At 41.4% G+C, this 15,967-nt stretch overlaps 1 protein-coding gene across 2 annotated transcripts in view; it reads right to left on the bottom strand.

Moving 5' to 3' along the window:
- Positions 1-15,967, bottom strand: part of LOC126235920 (adenylyl cyclase 78C-like) — a 751,097-nt gene that overhangs the window by 162,438 nt on the left and 572,692 nt on the right. For both annotated transcript variants that reach the window (XM_049944876.1, XM_049944877.1), the window contains exon 6: positions 2,113-2,262. In XM_049944876.1, the coding sequence (XP_049800833.1) occupies positions 2,113-2,262 (150 nt within the window). The remainder of the gene's footprint in view (positions 1-2,112; positions 2,263-15,967) is intronic.

Below are 15,967 nucleotides of genomic sequence, written 5' to 3'. Positions count from 1 at the left end.
TGTGCAGCACTGGGGCTTTCTTATTTGAGGCATAGTAGCGAGCAGTTGAGTCTTTTAGAGAATGTAACGCTACGAATATGGGGGTGAGTTAATCATCCACCTAGACCTAGTACTGAGGAGAGATGAACTGGTTGTACGGCTGGAAACCAGCGTACACAGGTCTCTGGGCTCGCCGGAGCAGTCCCGGTTTCCGGCTGGGTAACCAGTATGGGCGAATCCAGGTACAAAGATTAGCAGTGTCACTGGAAACGGGTAAGCCCGTTTAGGGAACTAGGGATACTAACTACTGCTTCCCAATATATTTATTCTTTAATGAACTTTGTCATTAAAGTATATCACTTTTTCAAACCAACAGCTCAATTCATGGAATAAATACTAGAAATAAGAATAATCCTCACAAGGATTTAAAATCACTTACTCTTGTACAAAAAGGTGTGCATTATTCAGGAACACACATTTTCAATAACTTGCCAACAGCCGTAAAAAGCTTAACAACCAATGAAATTCAGTAGAACCAATTGATTTGTGCGTGTGTAATATATAGAAGTACAATCTAACTTTTGCACCATTTCAGTGCAGTAATGTGTTCATTGTAAATAAGAATTATAGTAATTCCATTACATGTTTATTATCTTATAAATAAAAGAAAAACTTTTTTATTTTAAATTCAGTGCATTAGTGTTTGTAAAATGAATCTTTCATATAGTGTTTCATTAAAAAAAATGACGATCATTCCATTTGGGACCTGTGGAATGGTACATTAGCTTATTTGTTTGAGTTGTAAATATTTGTCATGTATTATTGTTTTTCTGATATGTTCTACATCCTGGAGGACCTCCTCACTACGGATCAGTTGGAATGAAAGTAAATCTAATCTAAATCCCATCGCTTGGAATTTGGACGACTGTCGCTCGCATGGTCTTTGTGCAGGAGACAATCTTCAAGAAATGTCGGAGTGTCAGACGAGCTGAAAGATGGCTTCTTACGGCTCTCTGAGGCTCTATAATAATTTACAACCAAATAGTAATGCAAATACATCGGCCATCCCAGAAAAATTAGGTTCATCCAGTGACACAACAATATTTCAAAATCTTTAAAACTACAGAAGTTAAACATTTACACAATGAACCTCTAAATCAACAACTTTTAAATCCTTCTTGTGATTTCAGCATACGATATCTCAGATGATAGAATTACACTATAGCTGTTATCCCTGAAAGCTACGTACGTATCTGTACCTATTTTATTTACTGATTTACGACTTCTTTTATACCTTTTTCATTATACAAATTTTTGTCAGAACATGGTATTTCCTACATTTACAGAGCAAATGAACACAGCATCAACTGCTCACAATGTCGTACTTGTGTAGTTATTTAATGAACAGTTTACTATTTTGGCAGTTAAGTTTATTTAAATGATGACTGCAGATGCTATTAAAAATCTGTGCTTATGTAAAAGTGGTCTGTCGCATGTGTTAACTGACGCCACAACTGGAAAGAGAACCAAAAGACGCGCCTGTCAAGAATGTACAAATAATTGTTTAAATAATATTTAACGACAATTATTTATTGTGAGCACACTTGTGCAGGAATGCTGGCTTATTTATTTATGAACCAACTATGCTTACAAGTATTGTGAATAATCTGATGGTAACCGAATTTTTATGATATTTCTTTATTTAAATATTGTTGCAAGATACTGATTTAGTCCGGAAGTGGTCATGTTGAGTCAAGTCATGTCTGTAGTGGCTTCCAAAATTTTCTCTTTGTAGCAGTTTGCACTTGTCTCGTGATCGGGAGTGTTGACGTGATACAATGTATCTAATGAGAAATTTTATATTACTGACATAACACTGCCTTTCAAAATGACGGAAAGTCGAAATGCATAAGGTTGCTCGAAAAATAAAGAGTGTGGTCAAGACTTAAGAAAGGTTATCAAAAGTGCTTCCAAATGGCCGCATCGTCTCACCGCATCTTCATCCAAATTGCAGCTTCTAGAAATCTATGAGAATACCTACACCTCATACATTATTACTGTTCTCCACGTTCTCCTCGGTGCAAACATTTGATAGGCTAAACGTACGCCATTCAGATACGTGCGATCTCTTACCTGTGAATCCTTTGATGTCAGCAAAGAGGATGCTCACGTCTTCATATCGATGGATGTAGATCTTATGGAACTGATTTGGTACGAAAGACCCTTTCTCCTCTTCTTTGGAGATGTCTCTGATCATCTCCTTCGCTACGAAATCCGGTAGCACTGAAAAAGTTTAAAAACAATGCTCAGCATAAACATATTATTATTGACAACAGGTGTGCGAAATTAAGATTTTATTCTCTACCATTACATCTATCTGTTACGAAATTGCACTGGAAAAGAGATAATTGTGAACAATTTTTATGATAAAACAAGTCAGCGGAATTAAAATGGTAAAAGAAATGTCATTTATTCACCTGTACAGCTGACGGCTCGTAGATGATATTATGTGTTTGGAGGCAAATATAATTTCAGTATTGGTTAAAAAGTAGCAATAAAAGTGCCTAAAGCATGTGTCTTTTTGTCGATGAAGGTGTAGCAAACTTTCAATAGTGACATAAGGCAGCATGTACAAGTATTTATTATAACTTACGGAATACAAAAATTTATCTTGAATACCGTTTGAATTGTAATGACACGCCTTCCCCAGCTTCGAACTAAAGTATTCCATCCACAAACCAAGTTTATTTTATGTGCTAGTCCAAGAATACAACACAGGTATCGATAAGTGTTGGTATATTTGTCTTTTATTCAATAGCTTAGGATGATCATTATATTCGAAATATCTCCCATCAGATTCACTTTCATATGTAACGTGAAATGTAAGATTGAGGTAGTGGCATATGGGACTGATGCCATTTTGTTTATACTAGGATTGTGTGGAAATGGGCTTTTGAAATATTACAACCCCATCTGTATGAAGGCACTATATGAACATGGAATTCTGAAAACATTACTGTTAACGAAAACGGCTAGTAAAAAGAACTAATTGCGGTGGGATACGAAACTTATATTGCTAGATTTAAACCCTTATAGCTTTACAGAAGCTAAAGTGTTTACATATAAGCAGTCCACAAATTCACATCTCCTTGTATGGATACAGAGGTATGTATTTGCGCTGGCGATAGGGAAGGAAAGAAAGTGGGAACATTGGAACATGGCGAGATTCTTAGTGTGACGATGCACCGACAGATTGAATTTCTGTTAGCGCACCGAAAGTCAGATAATCACACAGCATTTTTGAGCCTGATGTAATATACCACCCACGTCTTTTCAAGACCTGCCTTAAACAGAAGAATGTTATGAAATTTAATAGAAAACATAAGAACTCGTTGAAAAGTTTTATAAAACAAATGAAATAAAAACAAAAAAGCATACTTAATTCCCCTAACAGAAATATATGGGCCGCACTCCACCCTCGCCAACGTATAAAGCTGTCGCAAACTGCGGGCTTCTTATGTAATCGATCGGAACAGACATATACGAGTATGTCTTTGCATCTGTATCGATACGCAATAGCTGTGCACAGAGACTGCAATAAGTGTCTTCTCCGGATCGAATCGTACTGGCAGAAACAAGGTCTCATAATCTGTGATGATAGAAAAAGAAAGCAGGTCGAATCATATCTCCACCAGTTTCCACCTTTGTTATCTTCCAATCAAATTGAGGAGCACAAACAGAGGACAATTATTGCCCCAAGCGTCTGTGAATGAATGCGTTGACAGCGTCATAGTTAAATTTTCGTGGAATACGATCAGATATAATCAGTGATTTTGTGCCAGTATAGGCCCGATATTTTCTGAAGTTTGTTGAAAATCGATTGTTGTAATTGCTTGTATACGGCGCTCAACATGATGGTTATCACCGCCCTTAGAAATTCATTATGAGACAGATGTAATTAAAATTTATAAAGTACACTAAAAGCTAGATCAGATCACATTTGCTTTTCTCCAGTCTTTATCAAATTATCACACTTAGTCGTGCTTCAGTGCACAAAAGCGACAACTGTTATTACACTCCTGCAAATTGAAATAAGAACACCGTGAATTCATTGTCCCAGGAAGGGGAAACTTTATTGACACATTCCTGGGGTCAGATACATCACATGATCACACTGACAGAACCACAGGCATATAGACACAGGCAACAGAGCATGCACAATGTCGGCACTAGTACAGTGTATATCCACCTTTCGCAGCAATGCAGGCTGCTATTCTCCCATGGAGACGATCGTAGAGATGCTGGATGTAGTCCTGTGGAACGGCTTGCCATGCCATTTCCACCTGGCGCCTCAGTTGGACCAGCGTTCGTGCTGGACGTGCAGACCGCGTGAGACGACGCTTCATCCAGTCCCAAACATGCTCAATGGGGGACAGATCCGGAGATCTTGCTGGCCAGGGTAGTTGACTTACACCTTCTAGAGCACGTTGGGTGGCACGGGATACATGCGGACGTGCATTGTCCTGTTGGAACAGCAAGTTCCCTTGCCGGTCTAGGAATGGTAGAACGATGGGTTCGATGACGGTTTGGATGTACCGTGCACTATTCAGTGTCCCCTCGACGATCACCAGTGGTGTACGGCCAGTGTAGGAGATCGCTCCCCACACCATGATGCCGGGTGTTGGCCCTGTGTGCCTCGGTCGTATGCAGTCCTGATTGTGGCGCTCACCTGCACGGCGCCAAACTCGCATACGACCATCATTGGCACCAAGGCAGAAGCGACTCTCATCGCTGAAGACGACACGTCTCCATTCGTCCCTCCATTCACGCCTGTCGCGACACCACTGGAGGCGGGCTGCACGATGTTGGGGCGTGAGCGGAAGACGGCCTAACGGTGTGCGGGACCGTAGCCCAGCTTCATGGAGACGGTTGCGAATGGTCCTCGCCGATACCCCAGGAGCAACAGTGTCCCTAATTTGCTGGGAAGTGGCGGTGCGGTCCCCTACGGCACTGCGTAGGATCCTACGGTCTCGGCGTGCATCCGTGCGTAGCTGCGGTCCGGTCCCAGGTCGACGGGCACGTGCACCTTCCGCCGACTACTGGCGACAACATCGATGTACTGTGGAGACCTCACGCCCCACGTGTTGAGCAATTCGGCGGTACGTCCACCCGGCCTCCCGCATGCCCACTATACGCCCTCGCTCAAAGTCAGTCAACTGCACATACGGTTCACGTCCACGCTGTCGCGGCATGCTACCAGTGTTAAAGACTGCGATGGCGCTCCGTATGCCACGGCAAACTGGCTGACACTGACGGCGGCGGTGCACAAATGCTGCGCAGCTAGCGCCATTCGACGGCCAACACCGCGGTTCCTGGTGTGTCCGCTGTGCCGTGCGTGTGATCATTGCTTGTACAGCCCTCTCGCAGTGTCCGGAGCAAGTATGGTGGGTCTGACACACCGGTGTCAATGTGTTCTTTTTTCCATTTCCAGAAGTGTATTTTCGGTGACTTAGGTCTCTTATTGAAATACGACTATCAAATAAAAAAGACACGACACAGCGGGTCCCTAAATGGTGTTTATCTGATCACTTATAGAGTAACTGGAAAAGCCAAACATCCTTTGCATACACTAAAACCTCTTGCATTTAGTTTACGTAGAAGGTTACACACAATACAAAATCATGAACCCTGTGCCTCAGCCTTCTAATGGTAATTTAAAACTGAGGTCAGGTCTGTTAATAAACTGTCTTCTACTCTCCTGACATAATACAAAATATACTCGGTTAAAATGTGACGAACTGTAACCAGTACACTACAAGTATCACAAAGCCTCTAGCCTCCTCGTTTGAGAAGGAAGCCTTGCGTCATGTGACCGTGTCTTACTCGAAGACATGCTAAGCAAACGTCATACGTTTAGCTAGCCGAAAGGAGATGCACCACGGCCTTATAGTCCCTTTTTTTATGTCTCAACTTGTCATCAATCGCGTTTAGCGACTCTTCCTCCGAAGGACGTACTACTGACCTTCGCAGCAATGACATTATATCATGCAGAGGGACAGCACGCTGACTAGGGTGCATGCGTGTCGGCTACCTCATTCCCACGTGTCCCGGTACTCGAACCGAATGACGCTTCCTTACCCTGTCTACACAACTGGAGAAGGGCGGCCTGGACATTCTGGACTGTTTTATCCGCTGGGTGCACATGCTAGATAGCCTGCAAAGAACTGACGGAATCGGTGCAGTTCAAGAATGTCAGCCCCAGTTCACGTCTAACCTAAGAATCGCACAGTGTTCGGCATGAAACACATTACACTCACTGGGAAGACGCATTGTGTTGATGATCGACGAGAACATGCTACATTATCAACTTTTATTGTCCCAAAAGCTTATAAAACGTTAAAGATTTTCTAACGGTATCCATTTTATACATCAGCATCTACATCAGGGTTTGGACCTTTTGGTCCATTCCATCTTTTTCAAAATTTGTCAGTCCATCTCTAGATTGGTATTCCTAAGGCTGTTTTGCCCCTTTGTTCACACCATTTTACTGTTTTAGTGTTTCTGACGTCTGGCGTACGATTTATGTGTTCTTTTCATCTTAATTGTAACAGTTTAATTATATCCGTTATGATTTGCGTACTCATTTCAGCTCTAATGTCGTCATTTTTTTTTTGATCAAAATATGTCCAACAGGTATTTGAGGAAGTTCGTTTCACAAGTTTCTACTCTCTTTTCATTTCACGTTTTAAAGGTCCAGATTTCACATCCATAGAGCAGTGCAGAATTTCAGTAGAGTGTCTCTGAGGTCTTTCTTTCCCAAAGTTCTGCGTTTTACTCCACAGAAATAGTTGAACAGGTCTGACTTATTTTGCATTGCATTATTTTCCCCATACGTAATACCCCACTCTAAATATTTAAATATATTAACTTCCCCTATGTTATGTTTATCAATTTCGATCACAAATAAAAAGTCTTGGCTTCTGGTGCAAGACACCAGAGTATTCAGAGGTCCAGATGTGTCTGCAAACACTTTCTCGTCACTCTCAGAAATAAAACTACTTAAAAGAGGGAAGGTAGGTTCTAAACAGAAACAAAATAAAACTGAAACAACATTTAGAGTACATTTACTCCAAGGAGAGAGCATCCGTTTACTGTACGAGAAAAGGCTTGAAGATTACATAAGTTTACATTTAAAATTGGATACATAATAAAGGAAGCACAAACTAACGAAGCAACAGAAGCACCTGGCACAAAACAGACAAGTTTTTTCAAAAGGCGTCTGCAGTACTGGGATGATTAAATAGTTAGTCTAATTGAAGACGAGAAATAGACCGACTTAAAAATTTTAAATTCCCCAGGTGACCATGTCTGATATTAGGTTATAAAAGAAAATCGGCTCTAGTAAACAGAAGTCAGGCAATTAATAAACTATAATTGGGAAACAATATCACAGATGTTGAACACAGTGTAAGAGGAAGACAAGACAAAGCATACAACATAACGAAGCATTTAAACGAATAAGATAAGGACAACCTAGAAATAAACACAGTATCTAAAACCTAGAAATAAACAAAAATTTGAAACTAATTGGTTGTAAAATACTACAAAACACTATGGGCAGATGTGCAATACATCATATTAGATCTGACTGAAGCAGATAGTAATGGGGACATAGTAACGATGGAGAAACTACAGGATGCAAAAACTTATTGCAAGAACAGGAAGACTCCAGGACGAGATAAAATCAATTTAGAACTGATAAAATATATATCAAATATAGCAAAAAATAAGAACTCTAGATTTTAAGGTCATGTGCTCACAAAGTGGTTGTAGTCCAGATACGTCCAGTTTATAAGTAAGTAAATAGACAGGAATGTTAGAACTACAGCGGTATTAAGCGGCTAAATGTATGTTACAAATTGTATGCTAGAATTTTAATAAAATGACTATCGGCAATCGCTGAAACTACACTATCAGTTGCCCAACATGTTTTGCGCAATAGAATCACGCTCAGATTGTATCTTGACTGTGACACAACAAATAGAAAAACACAGTGAATTCAATATACCAACTTTTCTTGCCTTCATTGACTACGAAAAGGCGTTTGCTAAAGTAAATTTAAACAAGCTGTGAGAAATTTTAAGAAACAGGGACTCATCTCATCTGGTAAGAGCTGCACAGGGTTTATATAGGAATAAAGCAATAAAAATAAAAAGAAAAATAGAGGGCAGCAAACATAGCATGGCTGAAATAAAGCAAGGAGTTATACAAGGGTGTTCCCTTTCAACTACTCTTTTTAGTATAAATGTCGTCGATGTAAGTAAAATATGCGTACAGACAATAAAACATTTCAGCATCAACAGCGTGGATATTAGTACATTGCTTTTTTGCTAACGGCTAAGTAATTAGTCAGTGTGAAAATGACCGTCAATAATCTGTTTTGAATTCAAGTAAAATAGCGTCAATACAACCTGAACATCTTCTTCACGAAGACAACATCAATGGCTTTTTTAGGACACCAGCACATGCGAGTTAATATCCATCCTATAAACTTACGCCTTAACGTATCAATCACCCATGTCAAAATTTTGGTTAAAAAAATTTAATATGTGCATTACTCCATTTTACGGTGAAACATATTTTCACACGCTGATTCCACGACGAACGTCTGCTACAAAATAATCGCAATACTAGAAGCTTAAATCTAATGCTCTGTCTGCATCGTTTCCAAACAGGATCAATGGGAGAGCGTGGAACGTTTTTAAGGGGGGCTACGAGATTCATAGTATGATGAGAGCGCAAAAGGAATTGAATACAATATCCAATGGTAGCCATCCTCCGATGCTATACTGAATTTGCGTTTGATTTATCACCTCTTCTAATTCTCGAATCTTTGCAAAACGACTGATACTGATATACTGTCATTGGGCTCGAGAAACAGCTGGAATCACTAAAACCGAACAAGGTGTGTGGATCAGGTGGAACCTCTGTCAGATTCTATATGGAATTCGGTGTTACCACATCTGTTAACCGCACAGTAGATTCCCGAAAAAAAAAAAGAAAAAGAAGAGTCCAGTGGTTGGAAGGAAGCACAGGTCCCATCCGTCTACTAGGAAGATAGCTCACAAAACCACTGTCCAACATCTTTGGCATCAATCTGTGGTAGAATCTTAGAAGTACTGTGAGTTCATGATGCGTCTGAAAGAGAAAGACATCTTGCATGCAAGCAACTTGGTTACTGAAAATATCACTCTAGAGAAATCCAATTCGCTCTTTTCTCACATTGCCACCTGAGAGCCATGGAATGAAGCCAAACATGTAAATGCAGTGTCACTTTAGGCAAGAAGTCTCTCAGGAGATCTTCGAACTCCTCTGGCATTGAATGGTATAACACTTTTCCTGGTAACCAGTATACATTCAGGTGACAAAAGACTAGGTTTACTTTCTAAAATCGTGTCGAACTTCGAACCTCCTATTGCCATGCGTACTGCAGCAACTAGACGTGGTATGGACTTAACAAGTCGTTGAAAGTCCCCTGAAGACATATTGTCCATGCTGCCTCTATAGTCGTCCACAGTGTAAAAGTGTTGGTAGTGCAGGATTTTGTGCACAAACGGACCTCTCGATTATGTCTCACAAATGATCGATGGAATTCATGTTGGGTGATCGGGGTAGCCAAATTAGTCTTTCGAATAGTCCAGAATGTTCTCCAAACCAATCGCAAACAATTGTGGCCGATGACATGGCTCATTGTCGTCCACAAAAATTCCGTCCATGAATGGCTGCAAATGGTGTCCAGTCAATGATCGGTGCAGTTGGACCATAGGACCCAGCCCATGCCATGTAAACAGAGCCCATACCATTTGGGGCCACTATCAGATTGCTCAATACCTTGTCGACAACTTTGGTCCATGGTATCGTGGGATCTGCGCAGCGCTCGAGCCGTATCATCAGCTCGTACCACCTAAAATCGGGACTCATGTGACCAGGTCATGGTTTTCCAGTCGCCTTTGGTCCAACTGATTGGGCACGAGCCCAGGAGAGGCGCTGCAGGTGATGTGCTTTTAACAAAGGCACTCACGTTTGGTGCCACAGCCCACTGATGCCAATTTTCACAGCTTTCTCCTAAAGGAAGCGTTCGCCATACGTCCCAAACTTATTTCTGCGGTTATTTCAAGCAGTGTTGCCTGTCTCTTCGCAATGACAACTGTGCTCAAACGCCGCTGCTCTCGGTTGCCCTGTGAAGGCCGTCAACCACTGCGTTGTCCGTAGTGAGAGGTAAGGCCTGAAATGTGGTACTCTCGGCACGTTCGACACTGTGGATCTCAGAATATTGAGTTCCCTAACGATTTTAGAAATTTAATGTCCGATGCGCCTAGCTACTCAAGAGCACGTCGTTATCAGGAGAAAGAAAACTGGCGTTCTACGGATCGGAGCGTGGAATGTCAGATCCCTTAATCGGGCAGGTAGGTTAGAAAATTAAAAAAGGGAAATGGATACGTTAAAGTTAGATATAGTGGGAATTTGTGAAGTTCGGTGGCAGGAGGAACAAGACTTTTGGTCAGGTGATTACAGGGTTATGAATACAAATCAAATAAGGGTAATGCAGCAGTAGGTTTAATAATGAATAAAAAAATAGGAGTGCATGTTAGCTACTACAAACAGCATAGTGAACGCATTACTGTGGCCAAGATAGACACAAAGCCCATGCCTACTACAGTAGTACAAGTTTTATGCCAACTAGCTCTGCAGATGGTGAAGAAATTGATGATATGTATGACGAGATAAAAGAAATAGTAGTGAAGGGAGACGAAAATTTAATAGTCATGGGTGACTGGAATTCGTCAGTAGGAAAAGGGAGAGAAGGAAACATAGTAAGTGAATATGGATTGGGGGAAGAAATGAAAGAGGAAGCCGCCTTGTAGAATTTTGCACAGAGCATAACTTAATCATAGCTAACACTTGGTTCAAGAATCATAAAAGAAGGTTGTATACCTGGAAGAATCCTGGAGATACTGACAGGTTTCAGATAGATTATATAATGGTAAGACAGAGATTTAGGAACCAGGTTTTAAACTGTAAGACATTTCCAGGGGCAGATGTGGATTCTAACCACAGTCTACTGGTTACGAGCTGCAGATTGAAACTGAAGAAACTGCAAAAAGGTGGGAATTTAAGGAGATGGGACCTGCATAAACTGAAAGAACGAGAGGTTGTAGATAGTTTCAGGGAGAGCATAAGGGAAGAATTGACAGGAATGGGGGAAAGAAATACAGTAGAAGAAGGATGGGTAGCTCTGAGGGATGAAGTAGTGAAGGCAGCAGACGATCAAGTAGGTAAAAAGACGAGGGCTAGTAGAAATCCTTGGGTAACAGAAGAAATATTGAATTTAATTGATGAAAGGAGAAAATATAAAAATGCAGTAAATGAAGCAGGCAAAAAGGAATACAAACGTCTCAAAAATGACAGGAAGTGCAAAATGGCTAAGCAGGGATGGATAGAGGACAAATGTAAGGATGTAGAGGCTTGTCTCACTAGGGGTAAGATAGACACTGCCTACAGGAAAATTAAAGAGACCTTTGGAGAGAAGAGAACCACTTGTATGAATATCAAGAGCTCAGATGGCAACCCAGTTCTAAGCAAAGAAGGGAAGGCAGAAAGGTGGAAGGAGTATATAGAGGATTTATACAAGGGCGATGTACTTGAGGACAATATTATGGAAATGGAAGAGGATGTAGATGAAGACGAAATGGGAGATAAGATGGTGCGTGAAGAGTTTGACAGAGCACTGAAAGACCTGAGTCGAAACAAGGCCCCGGGAGTAGACAACATTCCATTAGAACTACTGATGGCCTTTGGAGAGCCAGTCATGACAAAACTCTACCATCTGGTGAGCAAGATGTATGAGACAGGCGAAAAACCCTCAGACTTCAAAAAGAATATAATAATTCCAATCCCAAAGAGAGCAAGTGTTGACAGATGTGAAAATTACCGAACTATCAGTTTAATAAGTCATGGCTGCAAAATACTAACGCGAAATCTTTACAGACGAATGGAAAAACTGGTATGAAACGGACCTCGGTGAAGATCAGTTTGGATTCCGTAGAAATGTTGGAACACGTGAGGCAATACTAACCTTACGACTTATCTTAGAAGAAAGATTAAGAAAAGGCAAACCTACGTTTCTAGCATTTGTAGACTTAGAGAAAGCTTTTGACAATGTTAACTGGAATACTCTCTTTCAAGTTCTGTAGGCGGAGGGGTAAAATACAGGGAGCGAAAGGCTATTTCTACAGAAACCAGATGGCAGTTATAAGAGTCGAGGGGCATGAAAGGGAAGCAGTGGTTGGGAAAGGAGTGAGACAGAGTTGTAGCCTCTCCCCGATGTTATTCAATCTGTATATTGTGCAAGCAGTAAAGGAAACAAAAGAAAAATTTGGAGTAGGTATTAAAATTCATGGAGAAGAAGTAAAAACTTTGAGGTTCGCCGATGACATTGTAATTCTGTCAGAGACAGCAAAGGACTTGGAAGAGCAGTTGAACGGAATGGACAGTGTCTTGAAAGGAGGATATAAGATGAACATGAACAAAAGCAAAACGATGATAATGGAATGTAGTCAAATTAAATCGAGTGATGCTGAGGGGATTAGATTAGGAAATGAGACACTTAAAGTAGTAAAGGAGTTTTACTATTTAGGGAGTAAAATAACTGATGATGGTCGAAGTAGAGAGGATATAAAATGTAGACTGGCAATGGCAAGGAAAGCGTTTCTGAAGAAGAGAAATTTGTTAACATCGAGTATAGATTTAAGTGTCAGGAAGTCGTTTCTGAAAGTATTTGTATGGAGCGTAGCCATGTATGGAAGTGAAACATGGACGATATCTAGTTTGGACAAGAAGAGAATAGAAGCTTTCGAAATGTGGTGCTACAGAAGATTGCTGAAGATAAGGTGGGTAGACCACGTAACTAATGAGGAGGTATTGAATAGGATTGGGGAGAAGAGAAGTTTGTGGCACAACTTGACTAGAAGAAGGGATCGGTTGGTAGGACAAGTTTTGAGGCATCAAGGGATCACAAATTTAGCATTGGAGGGCAGCGTGGAGGGTAAAAATCGTAGAGGGAGACCAAGAGATGAATACACTAAGCAGATTCAGAAGGATGTAGGGTGCAGTAGGTACTGGGAGATGAAGAAGCTTGCACAGGATAGAGTAGCATGGAGAGCTGCATCAAAGCAGTCTCAGGACTGAAGACCACAACACAACAACAACAACAACGTGCCTAGCTCCAACTACCATTCCGCATTAAAAGTTCGTTATCTCCCGTCATGCGGCCATAAAGACGTCGGCTATCTTTACACATGAATCACCTGAGTATAAATGAGAGCTCCGCTAGTGTACTGCGCTTTTATGCCTTGTGTACACAATACTACCGCCCTCTGTGTATGTTCATATCGCTACCCCTTGCCTTTTTTCATCTCAGTGTAAATGTTTTTATCACCTCATTAACATGTTCCGGGATTATCCCCTCATCAGAACTGTGATATGAAACATACAGTGCCAGACAAAATATTAAAAGACATACATTGCACAAAGCAGTGAATCTGACAGGAACGTTTGGTCCACAAGTCACAGATCTGATGATGAGCTTATCCCAAAACGCGAAATGGATGACAAATAAAACATTACATTGGTTACTACGACAAATGTATTGCCGTATGTGGTATTTCTTGACTTCCAAGAAGCTTTTGACTATCACGCCAACGCTTTTTAACGAAACTACTATGAAGTCAGATATCAAACAAAATTTGTGACTAGATTGCGAATTTATCGGTAAAGAAAATGCGCCCATGTCATCTTAGATGGAGGCTCATCGACAAATAAAGAATTAACTTCAATTGTGCCCCAGGAAGCCTGTTGTGGCCCTTGCCGCTCTTACTGTACACTGATGACTTGGCAGACATTATTAATGGAAGCCTCAGACTTTTTGCAGGTGTGCAGACGAACCACAGCCTATAAAACTGCACAATTATTCAGTCAGATTTTGGTAACATTTCGATGTGATGTAATGACTGGAAATATACTTCAGACATTCAGGAAATTAAAACTGTGCACGTCACAAAATGCATAAATGTAGCATCTTTTGACTACAATATCAATCTGAGAGTATCGGATCACTCGCTCAGATGTCTGTGTGTAGAAAACTTGTGGGGGTATGAAATGGAATGAGCTCATGGGCTCAGCCGCAGGTAGCGCAGTTGCTAGGATACAAAGTAAATGCAACCAATTTATGAAGGAGATTGCTTACAAAACATTGGTGCGAACCATCCAAGAAAGTTTCTCAAGTATGTGGTACTCATACCACATACCAGTGCAGAGTGTTGTGCCTAGAGGATAGTTGTACCCAGAAACACATGATGTTTTTTAGATGCTACGTCAGTCTAGTGACTGATTTTGGAATCACATGGTATATTGAAGCTGTTTGGAATATGAAATGATAATTAAATGGACACCCTAGCTGCAAGCAGGCGTTGATACACTTCGTTGGGGACATGTTGAAAATGTGTGCCCCGATCGGGACTCGAACCCGGGATCTCCTGCTTACATGACAGACGCTCTATCTTTCTTTTTCTTTTCTTTTTTTATATTTTTTTGGCGCGAGATTCGATCCGGCGACCTTTTTTTATTTTTTTCCATTTTTTTCATTTTTTTGAAAACCCTTTAATAAAATGGAACTAAAAAAACAAGTGCCACCGCCACTTTTCATCCTATAACAAAAAAAAATCTAGGCCACTTCAGGCGTTGGCTCCTGACTAAACCTACCCCAGAGAGCTGCCTATATACCAGGGGAAATATTGGAAATCAAGGTTAGGGCTATCCTTACAAACAAAACAAAATCTTCCTTCTTTTTTTTTGTGTGTGTATGTAATTGATCAGAGGCCTTCTGCGCCCCGCTGGTAATATGTTGAGTCACGTCTTCTCGAATTGATGTGTTCCGTTCAATTGTTCAGAAATGTTCATTGGTTCAAACAGGAAACCTTCTTCTCTCTTGGCTTAACACATTCCAGCTGCGAGGCGGCTCGTGGAAAGCACTCCCAAGGAAGTTCGAGAAAAAAGTGTCTGTATTTTGGGTGACGGACAACGACATAATGACGGTCATTGAGGTATGTCCAAAAATCGAGTACAGAGTCTACAGTTTGTCCAAATAAGTAGTGAATGGCATGTCCGCGAATCCAATTCACAGCATTGGTCTTTGTCCGAGGAAAATAGTCACGTTCCGGAAATAATAATGAAAGGGGAGTAATCCGATCCGGAATGTCCCGCGTTAGAAAAGCCACAATACGTCGAACCAAGTGCCAAACCTCCGCCGCCGGTCCGCAAACAAACCGATGTTCATCATTGTCTGGCACTCCACACGTGGAGCATAGAGGTGATTGGGCGAGGTGGATACGATGAAGGCGAAATTGGTTGATTTGCTTACCATTGACAGTTAGGTACCAGACAGATTGAACATTCGTGTCAAGGTAACAGGCGAACACCGCGCGCCATACATGACGCCAGTCAACCTGGGGGAACTTGTGTTCAATCGGGTTAGGTGGACGACCTAATTGGAGGACATTGTATACTGCCTTTGTCTTGAGGAAAAGCTGTCTTGGTAAGGTGAGGCGTAGATAACTGAGTTCCAGAAAGAAGTACCGTATATAATAGAACTGGGCCGGAACATCCGAGATCGTCACTGGGGCTGACAGTGAGACCGGCGAGTATGCCGACAGGAGGAGACCAGTGAGGCTCGTTGGGCAACGTGTCCATACCGGCATCTGGGAGCTGACAAATAGGGCGCGAGCTCTATCCGGCACGTGAAACAGACCTATCCCACCTCGTTCACGGGAAAGAGTAAGGGTTGCATAGTTAACTTTGAACAACAGCCCAGAGCTGACGAAAGATGCCACCGCTGCCAACATGCGACGTGCCACAGTAAGCGGGAAAGGTA

The sequence above is a fragment of the Schistocerca nitens genome, chromosome 2 (genome assembly GCF_023898315.1).
Source record: "Schistocerca nitens isolate TAMUIC-IGC-003100 chromosome 2, iqSchNite1.1, whole genome shotgun sequence".
NCBI lineage: Eukaryota > Metazoa > Arthropoda > Insecta > Orthoptera > Acrididae > Schistocerca > Schistocerca nitens.
The sequence above is the reverse complement of the archived record's forward strand: the minus strand, read 5'-3'. Positions and strand labels throughout refer to the sequence as shown.